This window comes from Sardina pilchardus, chromosome 15 (assembly GCF_963854185.1).
Source record: "Sardina pilchardus chromosome 15, fSarPil1.1, whole genome shotgun sequence".
Taxonomy (NCBI): domain Eukaryota; kingdom Metazoa; phylum Chordata; class Actinopteri; order Clupeiformes; family Clupeidae; genus Sardina; species Sardina pilchardus.
This window is the reverse complement of record NC_085008.1, coordinates 24124206-24145352: the sequence shown is the minus strand read 5'-3', so window position 1 is coordinate 24145352 and position 21147 is coordinate 24124206. Positions and strand designations below refer to the sequence as shown.

The 21147-nt window shown below is 43.5% G+C and overlaps 1 protein-coding gene across 1 annotated transcript; it reads left to right on the top strand.

The window, feature by feature from the left end:
* Positions 1-2209: 2209 nt before the first annotated feature.
* On the top strand, positions 2210-16005 carry scp2b (sterol carrier protein 2b). Its single transcript, XM_062556145.1, has 5 exons — positions 2210-2352; positions 6442-6541; positions 8886-9015; positions 11669-11748; positions 14487-16005. The coding sequence occupies exons 1-5, from the start codon at positions 2309-2311 to the stop codon at positions 14580-14582; spliced, it is 450 nt and encodes a 149-aa protein (XP_062412129.1). The 5' UTR covers positions 2210-2308; the 3' UTR covers positions 14583-16005.
* Positions 16006-21147: the final 5142 nt, after the last annotated feature.

Genomic DNA, 21147 nt, shown 5'->3' with positions numbered 1-21147 from the left:
CCTCCACCTCTTTGAGGATTCCCCATCAACTTAGTCTTGGCCCTCCTGAAGTCCACTACAATCTCCTTTATTTTGGCCTTCTTAAAGTAGCCTACACTATCATCTCCTTTGTCTTGGCAACATTTCAGAGGAGCATGTATTGCATGTATAATACGATAAATCATGAACATAATGTACATACAAATAATTCTGATTCACTCTTTCACAACTCTCAGGGAAGATCTACATTCTAAATTTGAACATTAAATGATTCAAAATCAACAATGTCTATACCATATGCACAGTACTAGGACTAAATTCTATCACAAACACATAATACAAGGCACATTATACTTTTTTTAGCCTTTCAAATTTACGATTGCACTGCTTTGTCGATTCAACCAAGAATGGAAAGCAATGAGGTTCAACATTACTGAAAGACACTGATGGGTTTTCAGCACTGCACCTGGTGATACAATAAGTGAGATTTTATCAGTCAGATCACTTCCTAGTCTATATTTAGATGAAAGCAAAACCGTGACTTCCTTCCTACTGCATTTCAGCAGCTGAAGTTGGGCCACAAGCATACAGTGCACTGGTTTTGTTTCCGCCTTGCAGCTTGTACGCAGTCAGTGTTCCTTCTCTACATACAGTACTTCCTCACAGCAGCACAACAGTGGGATTCTTGAACGGAGGGTGGAACTGAGAGAACTGGTCAAGTGGCTATTAGAGTCTCCATTTCTTCTCGGTAGCAGCGTACGCTATCATTAAAGTAATATGACAGCCCATGCTATCATTAGTGTGGAGTAGAGTTTACCCCATGTCAGCCTGTTTCAATGATGCCACATCAACCACAAACTTGTCATTGACCTCGAACAAAGTTTGCACTGTCAGATATCCACAATAAGGGGTCAAGCTTTTATGAAAGTGTTGGCAATATTTTTTATCAATCAAATCAAAATCAATCAAAGCAATCAAAAAGTAGGCCTATGTCATGTTTAGAACTTAGGCCTACTGTGGCAGGAGATACCAAGGTTGCCAAATCAATTTAAAACTAGGTGAACAAAGAGTCAACCCTTTCTCTCAGCTGGTCTCGTGTTCATTTTTCAGACAACATCAGGTTCTGCCAGGAGGATTTGAATGATGGAATTGCCACAGAGGGTTATTAGGCTATGCCTTCAGCATGCATCACTTATCTGTCTCCTGCTTATGGTCCACAGAGACAATTGTCAATTAAGATTTTGAGCAGAACAGAGAACATTGCTTGTCATGATTCACCACACAACCTAGGGGCATGAAACATGCTTCAATGTTGGGGATGGGAGATCACCAGCCTGTGCTGCAGGGCGAAATCCAATAGCCAGCAAATCAGGCTGGGTTTACACAGTCTTGGTGTTATTTTGCATTAGCCCATTAACAGTTTCATTGATGGTAATGTAGCCTATAGATTCTTAATAGCCTATCCTAGTAAAAAAAATTGTATCTGGAATAGTTTGCCTTCCTGACATTGTTAATTATCTGCTAAATTAGGCCAATTCCTAGAGGTTGGTTAACCACTGTCTGCAGATCTGGCGGTCGGATGGCAGGCTGGATGGCAGGCTGGTGTAAAAAAAAAAAAATCTTTTTTCCCCCCATTTATTCAGCTATACTCCATCAGTCATTTTAATAAAATCTCATGTATTTTCTTAATAACCTATTCATGTCAAGTTAAATTTAAGTTTGGGTATGGCGGACCACAAGTGCCATATGAAGTGCATATGTCCACTATCGGCCAAAATGATTTTACTACGGGTTTAAGAATGACACTACAACTGAATAACTGAAATACTGACACTGGAGTTTCAACGTGCTCTAGCCTACTTCATCTTTGACCCGTGGCGCGGATAGACGCTGACCGCTGACCGGCTGGGCCTATCACTCGGCCTCACATCGCCTCTACCCTGAATAGCTTTTGACCAGAAGATGGCAGCAATGACTTGCTTTCTCGACTGTGGGGCTCGTTACGTTCTCTAACTACATATCTGCGCTGGCTGTTATCCCAGATGTTTCATCGGACTACAACATACACACATAGCCGCACTGTTTTTTTTTTCATACGTGTGTCAGAAAGCCCTAGGTGTGATTTTTTAAGACTGATTGACACATGATAACATAATCCCCCACTGATAAGGGCTGTAAATCTATCAAGCGATTCCACTCAATCGGTGTTCGACTTCTTGAGTCTTGCAACAAGGAACAAGGAAGTTCCGGGTGGGATTTGCGATACCCACCCACCTTGCAAGCTGCTCAAACTGTGTTGATTTTCGCCGGCCTCCGTTAGTAATTGCCCATGTCCGACACACTGTGCAAAATGCGTGTTTCTCAAATAATAAGGTGAGGATGAAACTAACGTTTGCCATTTATCAACACTTATGATCCAACAACGGTGTCATCATGATTCGGTGTCATGTGTAACTTATCCTTTGGTTGTCCTTTGTGTAACTTCAAGTGTAGCCAAAAGTCACACGAACTTGTCCACAAACAGCTTATCTAGCCATATTCTTTGTTTAAGTCGCACATCAGACTTAAAGCCTGTCTTGTTTATGTTACAGCAGTCTGTATAGCAGTTAACGGTACTACTCCTATCAAGGCTATCAGATAAGTCATCGTGTGCTAGCTGTCAAATTGGCAGCGTCACAACTAAGAAATGTCAGGTGACCGCTTTCGTAAGGAGGAATCCTATTTACTAATAGCCCAAGCACGTTTTCAAGGTTGATTCCGAAAAGAAATACAGATAATTACCTTCTTTCACTTTCTGGTAACTAGCTGTTTTCATCTAAGTGAGTACAAGGGAAATCGCAGGCCTATGATTTCACTGACATTAATTCATTTAGGCCTGTGGGCCCTACAGAACTAAATAATAGCTGTATATCTGAAAACTTCATATTCGATCATCTATTAATGGAAGTTATGAACATCGACACATTTGGCTGTTTCTCTTGGCCCTAGGCTACCAGTACCTTGCATATTGTGTCTTTTCCTGTCTCAGGATCGCATATCTGTCCTAATTGCACCTCTCGTTTCCCAAATGGTAGTGAACAGATGGTGGGGTTAATGAGACCCCTAGATCTACAATAGCCTACCAAATTCTTAACTCTAGGGTAAACTCTAGGCTAGAGTGTTTTTGCATGACAGTTATGAAGTCAGTGATGCTTGTGGAAGTCGGCTGTTTTGGAACTTCAGAGCCAAATTAATTTACCCACACCCCTCATTTCAATTCCAATTGCCTTTGGAACATGATGAATTGTTTTCTGGATTGGCCTTACAAACACTATGTCTCAGATGGCATAGCCTCCTTCCACCAGTACACTTTCATGAATTGCACTGTGACCTGAAGTAGTGTGCGAATTTCAGAATAGAGTCAAATTGAACAACTCCATTGGTGACAGAAATGATGATTGCAATATTCAAAGATAACTTTATTTGTGTTCTTGACAGTGACATGATGGTACTTTGTGAAAACATGAACAGTTTATGTTATAACTTATTTGTATATCTGTAAAGTGTGTGTTGGCCACTGCTGCTACAGCTTCCTCAACACACATTTGACAATGTTCACTTCCCTTCCACTATGCAGTCAAGATGACGTCTGTCGAGGGTGAAAGTTGTCCATTGTTCCACACTCTTTTTGAGAGTTATGGGTGCACCAGCACCGTGTCGTTGGATATTTTCAGTCTGAATACATTTTATGCAGAAGTACACCATTTGAGATGCGGTGCCTGTTGGTCATTCCATTTTATTTCAGATAGAAGAAGCTACACAGACCACTTTAAGAAGTCTGCCAGCGTAGCTTGTATGCAACGTAAATATTCTCGCTCTGTCTCAAAAGGTGCACTTGCCATTAAAGTGTACTGACGGAAGTACACCATCTGAAACAGAGTGTCTGACTTGCACTGTGCAAGTCCAGGCACTCATCACTAGGTGATAACTGTTGTCATAGCTGAGCAATCAAAGCCACTTGGTAAGACATCGGGGAGTGAACTCTTAAGTTGCTCCCCTCCCTGTCCCCTCCTTTGGTGTGTGAGCTTCTAACTTATAGCAACAGCTTTAAACTCATTGCGGCACTCTTAGAAGCATCTGTGGAAATTTTGCTGCGACCGCCATTTGGATTATACTGCAGTAAAATGGTGGCAAACACAAGATGGTGGCACACGCGAATCGCTCACCATATGGATCTACTGTACTGTATAGTAAGATTGGATGGTTGACAGTGTCTAAAGTAAGACTAGGAATGGAACTGCTGCTCTGGCTGCCATCGCCACCGGGGTGCCCCAAGGCTCGGTACTAGGGCCCATTTCCTTTGGCCTATACACCACCTCACTTGGCCGATTATCCACTGTCATGGCTTCTCATCATTACTACACAGATGGTGCCAAACTCTATGTCTTTCCCGCCTTACGACCTCCTTGCTCTCAAAAAACCTTGAAAATATATTTCAATCTTAAGAAGTAAGTTAATGGTGCTCCGCTGCTGCTGTTCTATTCAAAGTTTACTGCCATGGATATTGGAAATGTCTGATCAGCTGGTTGTGACATCACATATATCTTTCTGTCTGTATAATGGTTATTGGCATATGCTCTTGGCCAAAGATTATTATAAAACATTATGATTAAGATTAAGATGAAGTTTTTGGGCTGAAAATTGCACCAATCGAGAATACAATTTAAGGAATGCATGTCTTCGCCAAAAAACAAAACAAAACGTTATATTAATGAAGACAAATAACCCTGAAATGAGATTCATAATATTCAATTGTGAATCTTTTCACTAACCCTTACATAAAAAACTGTGCTGCGCCTGCACTCTTTCAGACATGAATTATTTTTCTGTGAGGCATTGGCACAAACACCCTCTGCTTTTGGCTGGTAAACAAGATGCTCTAAAATGGGAACAGTGCAAAGTACCTTAACGGGTTGTGTAGTAGAATTTTTGCTATTTAGAGCCTTCTCGCTTCAGCTGACAAAATGAAACTGTTTGTAACAGCCATGGATTGAATGGTGTGAAATACATGTTTGCATCTCAGATTTGTATACAACCCATAAGTATTTGACAGGATGTTGAAGTAATTTAAGAGCCATAAACACAATTCTGGCTAATGAAATGACTGCAGAAAGTTTATGTTTGTTTTGTTTGACTGAAGCCTTTGAAGTATTATGTTTAAGACCTTCACATACTTGAGTTGGTGTGTTTCATGTCAGCCGTACAATCTACAAACTTGATATCAAATAGCATGTCTCTCCACCTTGGAGCTGGCATGTGTTTTTATTAGGGTCTCTCTGCTGAAAACATGTCTGCTGTGTGTCTGTCTAGCGGACATCCTGTTCCCCCATCTTCTTTTTTTCCTTTTCTGGTAGTCTGTAGCAGACGGTCCTTTTCTTTCTAGAGACAAAGCTCCCTCCCAAGCCCTTTCTCCAATTTACTGCATTTGCTCTTGGACCCCCATTAGCACAGAGATTATTCCAGTGGGATCGGAGTTGGCTTTGTAGTCCAGGCTTAATTGGGCACTTTGGCCAGGTGCGTTATACAGTAGCTGAATATTTAACACTATCCACTGGTGAGATGGTCCTCTGTGCTTATTGTATGGAGGAAATCAAAATCTCCTTTCACAGTATTTCTACACTATATCTTTCCTTTAACAATGCCTTGGTCTTTGGCAAGGTGATATTTGGGCTATCCAGGTGACCATCTACCATGAAGATTTTGCTTTGCATTTCTCCAGCCCTCTTGGTTGTCCTGTCAAAGGAAGATTGGAGACCATGGCAAAATATTTGTACACAAGAGTTACACATTAGTGCACGGTACGATACATGCAAATAGCTGACCAAGGAGAACCTAGAAAGAGAGAGAAGGACACCAGTCTGTCCCGTTGCTCTCCAGTATCCGTGAAAAGGCAGGGCCAAGTCTGTCTGAAGTTTAGTGCTCATTTCGACAGAGGTTCTCAGAGCTGTTTCCTGGATTTTTCTGGGAAGATAGTCGACCATGACTCCAGATATTTTGTGCCCTCAGATTGCATTTCATGCTACAATAGTTTCCCTGGAAGATGACATTTAAATAAAAAAGAGAGAAATGCCTTTGTTCATAAGATCTGTGGATTCTCACAAGAACATTTCTTCTCCAACGACGAGTAAATGTTTTGACTCTGATTTGTCTGCAGAGTGTTGCTATGTAGATGCCTGATGGATAAGGTTTGAGTGGGAAAGTATGAGATGGTTGCGTAAGAAATCTTGGTTCATGTTCAACACTCGTTACGTGTCCACGTGTCCACATGTTAACGTGTTTTCAATTGGGTTTTGAGTGTATTTCGGTTATATATGGGTTTCTGAGATTGCCTAGGCTTTTTACGGTGCATCTCTATATGTGTCTGAGAGAGAAAGCTTGCGTTTTCCAGCCTCTTTTTCTGAAGGACTCTCTCTCTCTCCACAGTGCTCCACAGATCAAGGCTGTATGCACCAGTGCAGCTGATAACCTGGAGGGCTTCAAAGCACATGCGGTCTTCCAGGAAATCAACAAAAAGCTACAAGAGGTATTCAGCCTGCTATAATTGCCATTCAATCGGGAAGTCTTCATTATAAACCTCAGGTTTCCTCTTTGGTCTGTCAGGTCTGCTATCTTGTGGAAAATATTGTAGACTTTCAAAGCTTGTTCATGTCACTGCATTGGGATGGTTTATTTATACCCCCACCACAGGGACTGTCCATGCCCATGCATACCACCACCACCACCATGCACCTTAAATACAAAGGCAATTTTTCACATAGATCTGTTTCTTAAATTCACCGCAAACTGCTGGTACGAAAAGAAAGAAAAAAACAAAGAACCCGAAAACAAACGGTGCTACCTACTGTAGCTCGAGTTGCTGCAGCCAACAGCTAGAGGAGCCAGGCAGCTAGAGGGTTTGAGGGGGGAAGGGAAGAGGGGGGACGTAAACAGCAGCAGAGAGGGTTAAAGCGGACGGCAGTAAGGATAGTTTTATTCCCTGGGGGTAAGACTTTAAAGATGCCTTTTCTAGCTCCACTTAAAGCGAGTCTGAGCACTTACTGTGTGTTCACACCGCCGGCGACTTGAGCTTCCAAAATCGCTCTGGACGCCCTGTAAAGGACGCCGTGGGAAGCTTGGATGCTTTGGCCGCTCTGACATAGTAGCATTCTATGTTCGTTGCTGGTCGTTTGGTCGCTGAACCGCGTCATAGCTCATTACCATAAAGTTAAACCATTTTCAACTTTCTCTAGTCGCTCAAGACGCCCAAAACGCGACGCCGACGGATTGGTCGCTGCTGGCAGCTGAGAGAAGCCGTCTTCCATTGAAAATGAATGACTTCCGGAATCTTTGGAAGCTCAAGTCGCCGGCGGTGTGAACGCACAGTTAGTCAGTGGTTTTTCCTGAAACTCAGAAGTGCACTGAGCTGAAGGCCGTTCCAGGAGAGTTGCTGCTTAACTCTTAAGTTCTCTTCGCCACTAAGTGCCGCTCCACATCACATGAGAAGTCAGGCAGGTACCAGGAGTGCACTTCCTTTTCAATACTGCTATATTTTCCATTCCAGCATTCTGCTGGAACACCAGACGTTTATTTCTATGGTGCAGGGATCCTTTCACCACCGTGCAAATCGGATGAAAGGGGAATTGGTGAATTGGAGTGACGTCACTTACGGTGCGGTGGTGGGCGGCCAGGGGCCTTTCTCTCGCAGGCAGCCACTCTTGGCTGCCGGTGTGGGGAATGTGTAGGCCAGCTCTGTTGTCATGTTGAGCAGGAGCTGTGTAAAGCATCAGAGGCTGTCGAAGCCCAGGCCTCGGGATGTGAAAAACATTTAGGTTGGATTTGTCTGCCTGCCAGCCAGCCAGCCAGATTTCATTCGCCTTTTCTATAGTTGCATAAGAACTTGAAAATGGAAGCAAACCCCCCCCCCCCCCCCCTCACACCAGCTTTTTATTGTCTGATAGCAGTTGTGAAGCTTCCTGCTTGATTTCTTTTCTCTTTCTCTCTTTCTCTCTCTCTCTCTCTCTCTCTCTCTCACTCTCTCTTTCTCATTCCCTCTTTCTCGTCTTTTCTTTTGTCTTGCTGACCTGCTTAGTGTTATATAAAAAGCGAAATCAGTATGACTGCTTTTACACGTCCAACCCTTCTGAGCTTTGGCTCCACGTCACGGCTTGCTAGTCCACAGCAAGTACTTTCATCCAAGCTCACAACATGTCAGGGCCAGCCAATTATTAATGCCGTTGTTATTTCCTCTACCGCTGCTATTCCATTCAACCATATGCCACTGCAAACTCCCACTCCCAGTGCAAAGTCACAAATGTATTTAAAGTAGTGGTCTACTGCTCCCTCAGGTCAAATCAGACGGAGAAAAATGGAGTCCTGGCTCATAATGGAAGAATCCAGGATCCAGCTGAGCACTGTGTTGTTCAGACTTGAATCTGGCATGCTCTCTGAATATTGGTAGCATAGGATGTTTGACAGGGTGCTTGTGTTTTTTTTATATACTTTACCTCACAAGAATTTTCCTCTCGATAGCACTCTGCTGTCGAGTGTTTGACTTTGTCCAAAGAAAGACGTGTTTACTTTTCATAGTCTGATATGTGCACCAAGTCACTGCAACAAGTTCTTGCAAGAGAGAGGGCCCATGGCCTAGTTTTCATCCACTTCTTTTATACAATTATCCTGGCAGAGACAGCAAGCAATCTGTTTCACATTACCAGTTCGATGTTTTTGTATTAGGTTGATCTTACGTCTCTGTTTGTCTTTGTCGGGAAGATATTTCCTCATGTTTTGTTCCACAGCAAGAAAGCAACAAAATCTAAGCGGCATGTTTCTTCATTTTAATACATTAAAAAAGAAATAAAAATAAACAGTAATTAACTATTACCTTACAGGATGGGGAGCAGTTTGTGAAGAAAATTGGTGGGGTTTTTGCATTCAAAGTCAGGGACGGACCAGATGGTAAGGAGGCCACCTGGATTGTGGACGTTAAGAATGGCAACGGCTGCGTTCACAATGACACAGGTACGGTAATATGTCTCACAAGCATCCACCCCAATGTTGGACTTGATTACAATGTAAAACTTGAAGGACAGGACAACATGTTGGAGCATATCTATGATGCGACCTGGGAGAACTTTTCACATGGTGCAATTTTACCGTCTTTCTGATTCTGATACAATTTTAGCCCAGATTTTGGGCGGATGGTATCCTGGATTTTACTAGGAGACAGTGTCCAGAATGTTGGTATCAGACTCTACTAAATTGGTGGAATTTCACCAGAGAGGGTTAGAATGGAGCAAAAATCAAGGAGTTTTGAGTGCACCATGAGAGGGGCTTTCCTAGATTGCATCACATTTTGGCTGTTATTTCGCCACAACCTGGATTTGAAACGGCTTTTAGTGTGCTGCTGGAGCACAAGAGCGTAGTTAGGGCTCCTTTAGTGTGCTGCTGGAGCACAGGAGCGTAGTTAGGGCTCCTTTAGTGTGCTGCTGGAGCACAGGAGCGTAGTTAGGGCTCCTTTAAGGCCAGTTCAAACCAAAGATTCGCGACGGTCTGAGACGGTTGCGGAGAGCAGTTGCGGCGGTGTGAATCAAAAGTTGCAAGCAGTTGCAAGCCGTCGCTAAACATTCAACATGTCAAATCTTAGTTGCAGAGTTTTAGAACGTTGCTGGTTTTTAGAATGTTGCAGCTCGTCTCGTCGCGGATCTTGTGTTTGAACTGGCCTTTAGTGTGCTGCTGGAGCACACAGCAATTAGAGGTCCCAGCAGCAAAGCTGCAGTAACCCTGTTCTCATTGGTTATTAGAAAGGCCTAAAAATGAACTGATTATTATGAAATTAAAAATCATTAAAATTCATTATATGAAATGTTGGCCTCAAGATGGCACTCTAATAAATAAGTTTACATTTTAATATTATCTCCAAACATACTTTAGCCTAGAAATCTAGACGCACCCTAGCGGCAAAACATATTATTTATTTATGACCATGCCTAGCGGGATGGTCCAGGGTCGCACCGTTAAGGCCAAGCCTGCGTTCGACACCAAGTCAGCCTGTCCAATCAGAACGCTCTATTTGTGTACGGAGTCCCTGAGCCCGCCTTAGCTCACCTTCGGCCTCCAATATTGACGCCGGGGGGCTTGACCATGCATCCTCCTTCGACGAGTTGGGTGTGAGACCGTGTTGCAACAACCATAGAGAACAACGAAAGATGGATGAGGCTAACGAAGCGCACTTGTTTGAATCGGCTTTGGAAGGGATAGACGGGCTTTTCTTTGAAGGTTGAGCAGAAAGAGGCACTCAAGTCATTAGTTTTAAAGAAGGATGTTTTTGCCGTTTTGCCGACCGGCTACGATTGGTCACAAATGCTGGCCTATTACGTGCAGAGTAGTTTAAAAGACACCGGTTCATCCCACCCACAGGCTTCAGCTCTGAATGGTCCGTCTCCAGACTATACATTTCTGTATAGTTTGGCTTGCCAGGCTAAACATACTTGGAATATGGCCGAAATTCTTGCATCGTCCAAATATTTTTTGTCTAATGCATGTTTTCTGATTGGTGTTAATGCTCTTAAATCATCAGTCAAGCATTTAAATTAGGAGTCACCCTTAATGTGCCCTCATGTGAGAGTCATGGGAAAAGGACAACCTCGTGAGGAGATGTAGGTATTAACATGAATGCATTTTTCCGCCTTATTAAAACAGGTTCTATCCAGATTGTGTCTTTATTACTAGAGTAGCTGCCTGCAGGTATAGTACATTCACTATAAAATGAAAAAGTTCCAGCACTCACTGTGAGTGTGTGCAGATTGGCTAAGTCTCTTTTTGCGCAGTCCTCTCCCATGTATGTACTGTATATTGGCCCCTTAATGAGGGAATTACAGCCGAATGCGTGAGGGACTTAAAATTGAACAGCATTCAAAGAGAAGCCATTCCTTTGTAGGTCTCAGATAAGCCATTGGTCTTTGAGCAGTTAAATAATTCATCTTTAATGGGCACCAGAGGATGCGGTCAACCATCACTGCACCTTTTCAATATGTAGTTCAGCTTTTAATGATATCTGGAGGGATTAACAAGGCAAGTCATGGTGTCCCCGGGCACATGCTAGGCTCATCTCCTCAATCCATTTCTACATACCAAATGAGCGGTACGTGTTTAAGCCATGGCTCTAGAGTGAAATTCTTAGAAACCTTGATGTGAGGGAGCATCCCTGGGGTACTTCTCCTGCCCACCCGTTAACTTGTGTGCTGCACTTTTATGTTGAGAGAGAGAGAGAGAGGTGTTGAAGGCGTGTGTGTATGTTCATGCACCGCATACATTCCTGTGCATGTGTGTGTGTGTTTGAGTGTTTGCATTTGGGCAGTGTGGGTACACTGTGTGTGTATTTTTGTGTATGCGACTGACTGAGCGCATGGTTTGCTGGTGTCCTGTATAGGATGTTTACCTCTCAGTGCCTGGTTGGAAAAGGCCAGTGAGTCGCAAGGCCCAGCTCAAGTGCCTTGCTCCCAAAAGGAACTAGTGCTGCGTGAGGCACCCGTGTGCTGACAGTGCTAATAACAGCCGGTGCCAAAGCAGACTTTCATCTGCTAACATTTTCCGATTCGTCCCTCCTTTCTTTTCTTTTCTTTTTCCACCCCCCCTCACCCCCTTAACCCCCGTCTTTTTTTGTCTCCCCCAGCCAAGAAAGCTGACTGCACCATTGCCATGTCGGACGGCGACTTGTTGGCCCTCATGACGGGGAAAATGAATCCTCAGACCGTGAGTTTTCCCTACTCCGATTATGTGCTTTTTATTAACTGTGATAATCAGCAGTGGTTGTGTTTGTCTTTTCATGAACAGTTGTGTTTTATATGGATTTGGATGGTTATATGGATGTTTATGGTACACGTTGAATGGCAGGCGCATGGCAAAAGAAAGAGCCTTCAAGCGATCCAACAGACTCTTTCTTTTTCCCCTTTGCCCACTCACTCAAAGCCTCTGTGTTTCTCATCTTGAACTTTCATCAGTTCTAATCTGCATGCAGCACCCGCCGTGCTGGTGTGTAGAGATTGGGGTCATAAAGTCCGAGGAGGTCCGCTGTGGATCCAGCCAGGTCAGGTATCAGGTCAGGTCTGGTCTGGACCGGTCCGGCTGGGGAGCCGGGTTCCAGGTGGCTTTATCGCCGCAGGCCAGCTCTGTCTACTCCTACAGGCTCTGGCTCCCCCGCCCTTTACTGCCTTTGGCGCGCTCCAGCTCCATCAAACACCAGCTCCCCCCTTTAACTCTCACACACCTGCTCAGGGGCCCAGCGTAGAGTCACTGGCAGGAAAGCCGCCGCCGCAGCTGCTGCCACTGCGGTCATTGTAGCCGCTGTCGTCATCTGCGGGGCCCTGCGGTGTCCAGCACTGGCACTCTGACAGGTGTTCATCTGTGGAAGCGCCACTCTGCATTTGACTTGCTAGTATCCTCACACTCAACAAGTCCAGACAACCTGGAGCTAATTAGTCCTAAAAATGGGGCTAAATAATTCAATTGGTCCAATTCCTTCTTTCCTCTTAGAAAAAGAGAACGTAAGAGAGAAAGGTAATATATATAGAACGTAATATATTGAGGAAGTCTGGAAGCACTCAGTGGTGTGGGTTTCCATACCTGAACATTGTGAAAATCAAATCCCTCATCGCTCTTTACTGCTACAGTTGGAGGATCCACTTTATTACTACAGAGGATGGAGGATCCATGTGCACATTGCACGTCTCAGATTACTTTATTTAAGTACCAAATATGGTTATTGAGAATAAAGAGTACAGTACGTCAATACAACAGTGGACACAGCTGTACAGGAGGTCTGCCATTAACATCCCGTCTTTATGTGACCTACTGTAGTATAGGCCTATTATTGTGTAGGTCTCTTTTGGAAGTACTGATTGTTGTTTCTTCTCCCCTGGTTCAAGGCCATCCATATGCAACAATTTAAGTGTCTCTTGTCATAGACATTCTATACGTCGATGTATAATACAGTTTGACAAAGAGGAAAGATTCTTCTTTCCATGTTTCAGCTGCAGCGGAGAAAAAGATTACTTGGAAAATGTTTTGAAAATGTCATTCGTGTGTGAGGACTGCAGAGCACCACTCAGCCCTGAAAAAGCACTCAATGAATCAAACCTGAGGCCTTGATCAGGCTCAATCAGTGCGTCAGAATGGAAAAGTGACTCTCCACATGGTCTTCAGTGACCTTCTTCTGTCCCCTGCCACTTGTGTTCTCTCTCTGCTACCACTTAAATTAAGATGTGATCTCTGTTTGTGTGGTCTCACATTCTTGATATACCCCCTTATTCTTTCACTTTGACATCTTAAAGTTAAAGCTGACTGGTATGTAGCAGACACTCTTATCCAAAATGATGTGGACTTGGAATGGCGGGTTTGGGAATAGACCCTTTTTGCAGCCCTTTTGAAATGATAAGGCAAGCACAGGTGTTACTAATTACGTTAATGAAGTCTCCGTTCAAGGCCATGTCCAAACGTAGCCAGGTATTTTTAAAAACTGAGCATTTTTTTTATGCATTTACATCTTTTGTCCACACTAAAACTGAAAATGGATATTTTTACAAACTCCTGTAACGTGGAAATTTCGAAAACGCTGTTTCGGTGTTTGCATGTGGACAGGTGAAAACAACATTTTTGGATTGTAATGAATGATGTTGTCTTGTCTCTGATTGGCCAATAGCGTCATCTGTTTGTCGTGTTCATGACAACCTTCGATGGCTGTTTTTCTGTATCGATGTGGATGGAATTATTTTGCCATATGAAGGAGGAAAAATCTCAGCCACGTGTAGCAGAATCACATCCTTAATTGATGTCATTCGTAACACCTGGGCTTGCCATATATTTACCGTTAAAAATGGCTGCTGAGAAAAAGGTCCATTGATCCTGGGCTGGCCAGGCGGTCACATAGCAGTTTTGTTCTTTAGTTTGAACTGCTTCAAAAGGTCTTGTTCATTCAGATTCAAGCCCCAGGAGGAGACCTTGCTGGCTATACATCTGAAACTGAGTGAATGTACGGTAGCTCTTTCTCAAACCCAGAGACATTAGCTTATTTTTCTCTCTCCCTGCGTTCCATTCAGGGCTCCTGTTAGTCACAGTGGAGAGTGCGCATACATGTCCTCTGGGTGTCTCCCCTCCTGTGGTCCTCCTTTCATCCAGACACACTGATTGAGGGTGCTATAGAGGAGTAACAGGGGTGCCTCTCCATCAGGAAGCCAGGATACCAGCCAATTTAAACCTCACACAGACCGCTGTGAGACCTCAATGCCCCCCCCCCCCCTTTATATCAGTTATGAATGAGTCAAAGGTTTGATGTGAATGCCTGTAGGATTCAAAAGGCACCAGCTATTCCTCTGTGTGTGTATGTGTGGGAGTGTGTGTGTGTGTGTGTGTGTGTCTGTGTGGGAGTGTTTGTGTTTGTGTGTTCTCCTGGCCTCTGGTGAAATGTGTTTCTCCCTATCCCCTCTCCATCAAAGGCTTTCTTCCAAGGCAAGCTGAAGATCACAGGGAACATGGGCATGGCCATGAAGCTCCAGAGTCTGCAGCTGCAGCCGGGCAAAGCCAAGCTGTGAGGGCCGGAGGAGGACCAGCGGCGGGGAGAGAGGCTCGCAGGCCTCCATCCCGCTCCACCACACCCCCACAGCCCACAACCCTCCGTAGACTGGGCCGCAGAGATTCGCCGACGTGGATTAGACGAGACCAGACCAGACGAGACCAGACAAGACGAGACTCTGGCTTCATTTGTACGAATTTGGGAGTGACGGGAGAGAAATTGGAGACAACAAAGGAAGGAAGGATGTGTCCTCTTGTTTTGGCTCCTTTCACTTTCACTGCTGTTTGTTTGTTTGTTTGTTTGTTTGTTTGTTTGTTTGTTTTCCTAACAAGGTAACACCACTCTAGATTGGTAGAGACTCTACGTGTGCACTTTTTTAATATTAATGCAATTTGATCTCTTGGTGACTGAAACGTTTCTCTGTTAAACAAAGAGAGGAAATAAAGAGGGGCATCATTTTCATTTCCTTTCTGTGAAAATAGTCTGTACTGTACATGCTACTCTTCCTGCATTATTCCACACAGCGCTATGTGAGTGTGGATGTGTGCCTGTGTCTACTCTTACAGGGGAGCTACACCACCCCACCACCGCGCTGAACTGAAGCGTTCCGTTCGCGACGCATAAAATCCATTTTAGAAGACTGGTCTATTTCTTTTGAATGTACTGTACGCCCCACTGTCACGTCTAGTGTAGCTACTTCCACTGATTATAGGGATTATTAGTTGCTGCAGCATACGCGTCGCGAGCAGAACGCTTCAGTTACGCGCCTGGTATAGCTCCCCTCTTGCTCTTGTGACAACTGAGAAAGCTGTCAAGTGCCTGCAGTGTTTGCAGTACATTCCAGCGACTGTGTGTTGACATGTTCCATCATCTTGGAAAGAGAGAGAAAACGTTCTTCTGTAATCACCGATACTGTCCAAGGGCTGTATTTGAAGAGTGCGATGTCAATAGAAATGAAACCACTACGCATTGTATTTTGTTTTTGTGCATTTTAGGCCCACTTTCTTTCTTTAATGACCCAGCTGGTACTGTACCATGTCAGAGCAGTGGTCTCAGTTTGACACTCATCAGAGATGTCAGTTGTTGCAGTTGTGCATACTCTTCAGACATGCCCCTGACATTGGCCACTTTCCAGAATTTTCTTAATGATTGCCCAGCGGATGTTAGATTTTATACTAAATAAACCTTGAGTATGATTGAATTGACCCTGAGTGCTTATGATTAATCATAGTGCCACTTGAGCTGATAACTTGAAGCCGCTCTTCATCTGTTGTACAGTCATCATTCGTTTAAATGTCATTACCTTCCATTCATGATTTCAATGGCATTCCTCTTCAGTTATGTGGGGAATCATCTGAATGGCTGATGTAAATTGATGTCTTTTATGTCACTCTGAAGATATTTGACCATTTTGAAATAAATAGTACTACTGATTGATTGAAGTGTGTTCAGATAGATACTATCATTGATCCTGAAGGATTTTTATTCACTACATTTTAGTATGTAGATTCTTTCTTTAAATGATTTTACTGCTGTAGGTAGTGAGCACACACATTCATAGGAGTTGGGGGTTACAGTAGGTGTCTTGTTCAAGGGAGCAATCAGACCGGCCATGTTTTACTGCCTGGGAGTAGGCGCATCTCCGTACAGAACAACCGAATAAAAAACACATCCTCTGATCTGATTTGTCTGATCGAGCCATAAGGGCACTCGAATCGGCCACTCTGATCCCTTAACCAGTAGGCCACAACTGCTATGGACTGCATCTATGTATCTACTCCAGGTACTCCAAACTCGTGACAGATTAATGCATCACATCATACACACACACACACACACACACACACACACACACACACACACACACACACACTCACACTGTATATATAAGTAGGTATTAGAAGTAGTTTGGGATTCAGTGTCTTTGTTCAAGCACACTTCAGGGACAAATTAGAAACCTTCCAGTTGCAGAACAGCTCCTCCACCTTCCAAGCCACTGAGTCACACAGATTTGAAATGTGCCCTTCAAGGCCTTCAAATACGCAGTGAGAGAGACAGCATCTGCCCGTTCCACAGTCATGATGATTGCATAAATACAGTAGTATGGGTCATGTCTGTTGGATGAATAATAATAACAAGAGTGATGTGTGCGATGTGTGATGCGCCCACGGTTTTGTAGTAAACTTTAATAATGGGAAATGGTGTAAAATATAATGATGGAAAAAATAGCTGAAATAGCTGCTTTGTCTCTGACTTGTCAAGGACTGAAAGTAGTGAATGTGGTTGACTTTTTTTCTTGAGTGCCTCCTTTCTCTCCATCAATGGCAGCAGAAAACCTTCACGTTATTTGCAATTGGTTCAGGACATTTCTTTTTGTATTTCTTTGAATCAGCTGATAAATGGCAGAATTGTGGCGTGATTAAAAAAGTACATTTGTTGAGTTGCGCTTATTTGATTTTAAAACTCAGAACACTGAAAGTGCTACACCGCAGCGTTTTTGTTGTTTTAATGGTGGTGTTAGTCTTTTTCTGCACCACCAGAAAAAGTCAAAGTCAAAGCCAGATCTGAGGATTCTTTGCCTAGGCTGTCATGTCTTCCCCCCCCCCCCCCCCCCCCTTTCTCCTCCCCTCTGACTCCGATGGTGACCTGTTTCCAGACTGCCACGCTTTTGTTTTTCCCCTTGAAAACTCTGGACGCGCGGCTCGAGAGCCCGTAGCTGTTAATGAGCTCTGACCCAGTTTCCACTGGAGCATTGGCTCCGTACGCTCCGCTCTCCCAGGCCTCTGTAGTCTCCACCGGTAAAAGTTGCAGAGCAGGACTCCACGCTCGCACGCTCGCTCGCTCGCTCACACACAGCTGCCTTCCAGTGACGTGGAGAGGCCGAGTATTTTTATTTGTCTCAGAGCGTCTGGTTGAGGCTGTTGTTTAGAAGAAACAGTGCTTTGTCACACAAAAAAACTAACTATACAGCGCCCTCCACAATTATTGGCACCCCTGGTTAAGCTGTGTTAAAAGCCTTAAAATAAATACAATTGTTATTGTAGAAGCATACTCTCGCACTGAAAATTGTAGAAAAATGTAACCTTCAACTCAAGTGAATTTTAAGGTGGGAAAAAAAATCCCTGACTGAGAAATAATTATTCTTCATAAAAGCACCTGTTCCACAATTATTGGCACCCCTAACAATTCCTAGGAAATAAATGTAGTTAAAGTATTTCTGTCATTTCTGTCATTTCTACAATAGTTTACAAAGTCAATCAGAGTATGTAGGAACATTTATTTAGTAATTCTTAACATTCTGTTTCCCTGGGCTATAAATATGACGTGACACAGAGGCCATTTCTCTTCAACATGGGAAAGACAAAGGAACACACTGTTCAAGTAAGGCAGATGTGTGTCGACCTTCACAAGTAAGGCAATGGCTACAAGAAAATAGCCACTCGCACACCTGCCCATATCTATGGTCATAGGAATTGTTAAGAAGCTTAAAACAACTGGAGCAGTGGTAAACAAGCCTGGAAGAGGACGCAAGTTTATTTTGCCACCACGCATAGTGAGGAGGATGGTAAGAGAAATGAAAAAATCTCCAAAACTCACTGTTACAGAATTGCATCAAATGGTTGCATCTTGGGGTCACAAAGTCTCCAAAACAACCATCAGGCGCTACTTGCCAACAAGTTGATTGGGAGGCATGCACGGAAAAAAACCTTTCTCACTCAAAATCATAGCACAAGCGTCTGGAGCGGTACTGGGCCTTCAACTGGGACCGTGTGCTTTGGTCAGATGAGACAAAGTTAGAGCTTTTTGGCAACAAACACTCTAAGTGGGTCTGGCGTAACAAAAATATGAGAATGCAGAACAGCACCTCATGTCCACTGTGAAGTATGGGGGAGGATCGGTGATGCTGTGGGCCTGTTTCTCTTCCAAAGGGCCTGGGAACCTTGTTAGGGTGCATGGCATCATGAATGCTTTGAAATACCAGGACATTTTAAATCAGAATCTGGTGGCCTCTGCCCGAAAGCTGAAGATGGGTCGTCACTGGGTCTTTCAGCAAGATAATGACCCTAAACATATGACCAAGTCTACACAGAAATGGTTCACCAGACACCGTATCAAGCTCCTACCATGGCCATCTCAGTTCCCAGACCTCAACCCCATTGAAAACCTGTGGGGTGAGCTGAAGAGGAGAGTGCAGAGGAGAGAACCCAGGTCGTTGGATGATTTGGAGATTTTGTGCAAAGAGGAATGGTCGAAGATCCCTCTTTCTGTTTTCTCTAATCTTGTGAAACATTATACACAAGATTGGGTGCTGTTTTATTAGCAAAAGGGGGTTGTACAAAGCATTAACATCAAGGGTGCCAATAATTGTGGCACACATGATTTGATGTAAAATAATTATTTCTTAATGTGGGATTTTTTTCCTTCTAAATAAATGCACTTGTATTTAAAGGTTGGATTTTACGCTTTTTTAAAATTGTGGTCCTATATTATTTGGAAAAAAAATGAATTTATTAGAAGCTAAAGAACACATCTTAACCAGGGGTGCCAATAATTATGGAGGGCACTGTATACTTCAGAGAGGTCAAAAATGTTCCACAGCTGTAAACATAGAAGCTGAATCTAAAAAAACGCCATGTTTGTTTGTTCTCCCTCTGTTTTCTCATACATTTCCACTTGTTTACTCTTATTTACAGTATATTACCATTAGCAATTACCATATGGGATCCCCTCCTTCCAAGGAACTTGGCCAGTAATTAAAGGGTTAAGAGCCAAAGGCTCTCTGAGAAGGAGTCGGGGAGAAAGCAGGTCACTGCCATTCACATCAGCCCTACCTATCATAAACATGAATAATTCATTACTCTGAGGAGCATTTTCCTCCCACCTGCGCCTCAAAACATTTCAGTGCAATTGTGTGCCAGTGGTTTTGTTAAAGCACGAAATAATTGTTACAATTACATATCTTAACTGGAAAAGCTTAGTCTGCGCCTGAAACATCATTTGAAGAAATTATGTACCTCTCACGCGAACACACCATTTCCAAAACCTTAGACAAAATGATACCATCAGTAGATGTAGGGAAGTATTATTTAATCAGGCTTTTAGGCTCCATTGCTAGTGCAGTCATGATTCAAGTTAGAAACCGTCTGCTTTCATGTTTTATAGTGGTGAAAGGACAGTAGAGACGTTGAGGACTACTCATTTAAAAAAGAACGGTGACAAATTGTAGTGGATAGCCTATGAGAACATTCTATTGGCAAAACTATGCTTCTTAGATATTACTGTTGAATTATTAGCTTGTTTTTGCATCCTGACAAAAATCGAAAAAATCAAATCCAGTATGTAGCCAGATTGATTTCCTACTCACTACAGCTTGCGGCTGCTGCTATGATATGCATACAGTATATATTTGAATGTCGTTGAGGATCATCTCAGGGCCCTGCGGCTGTGGTGGGCAGTCAGTTTGTAGCAGCAGCAGCACTCTGCGTGGCCTCAAGTAGAACTCGTGGGTTTGCTGTCCATCTCCCCAACTCCTCAGGGATGGTGGACAGGGTCAAAGGTCAAAGCTGATCTTTTCTCTTCTCAACATTCTGTCCTCGATCCTCAGTCCTCCGGCTCATTCCCACTGATTTATAAAGAACTCTGGGTAGACTATCCCATTGTTGCCGCCCCATCATTCTTTATAGATCAGTGGGAATGAGCCACAGGACCGAGAATTGAGAAGAGCCTTCAGTCTCTCTCTTTTTTTTCTCTCTGCCTCTCTCTCTCTCTCTCTCTCTCTCTCTGTTAACCATACTGGTAGGTAGAATGAATGACACATGTGATAGGCAGAATGAATGACACATGTGATAGAGAATGCATTCCGTGCTTCAAAAATGTTCATACGTTTGATTAGTTACAGTATATAGAGCTGACGGTTCGCAAGCAGGGGAGTGCAGCGAATTCCTCACGTCAGAGCCAAGAGGTTGTTGTTTTGAGAGATTTTTGGCCTTGAGTTGGTTCCAATTAAGAGGAGCTGTGCGACGTGAGTTGGAGATGCCTGAAGATTATTATCATATTTGGCTGGGGGAGAATCGCACATTACTGTTTCAGCTTGCTGTTCAGTTCAGCTAAGTCAAGTATCATGGGGTGAATACATGTAGAATGACAATAAAGCAAGTGTTGCAGACAAGGTTAGGGTTCAACGTATTGAAACCAACAAGTACAGATTTACAGATTTGTGAGTAAATTGCATTTCTGACAAATGTAGTAATAGATTTTTTTTTTTTGAGATTTGAGTTTTTTTGGTGAGTGTACAACCCTTTCCATTTGGACCCCTCATTTATGTTGCATTTGTTTCCATCATCTTCTGACAAAATTGATTGGGAAGTGCATATGTTTTTTTTAGCCATTTTTGAAAATTGCACCTGTTTCTCCCCTTACACAGATACGTAGATGAAAAATGGCAAATGGAAGCAAATGGCCCTCTTCAGCCCAAAGCCTCTTCAGCTAGCCTGCTCTGTCTCTGTCTCTGGGAGGCGAGGGCCACTTCCATGATGTGCATTATGTCCACAGGATGGATGGGGGCGAGGAGCATGTCGTTCCCC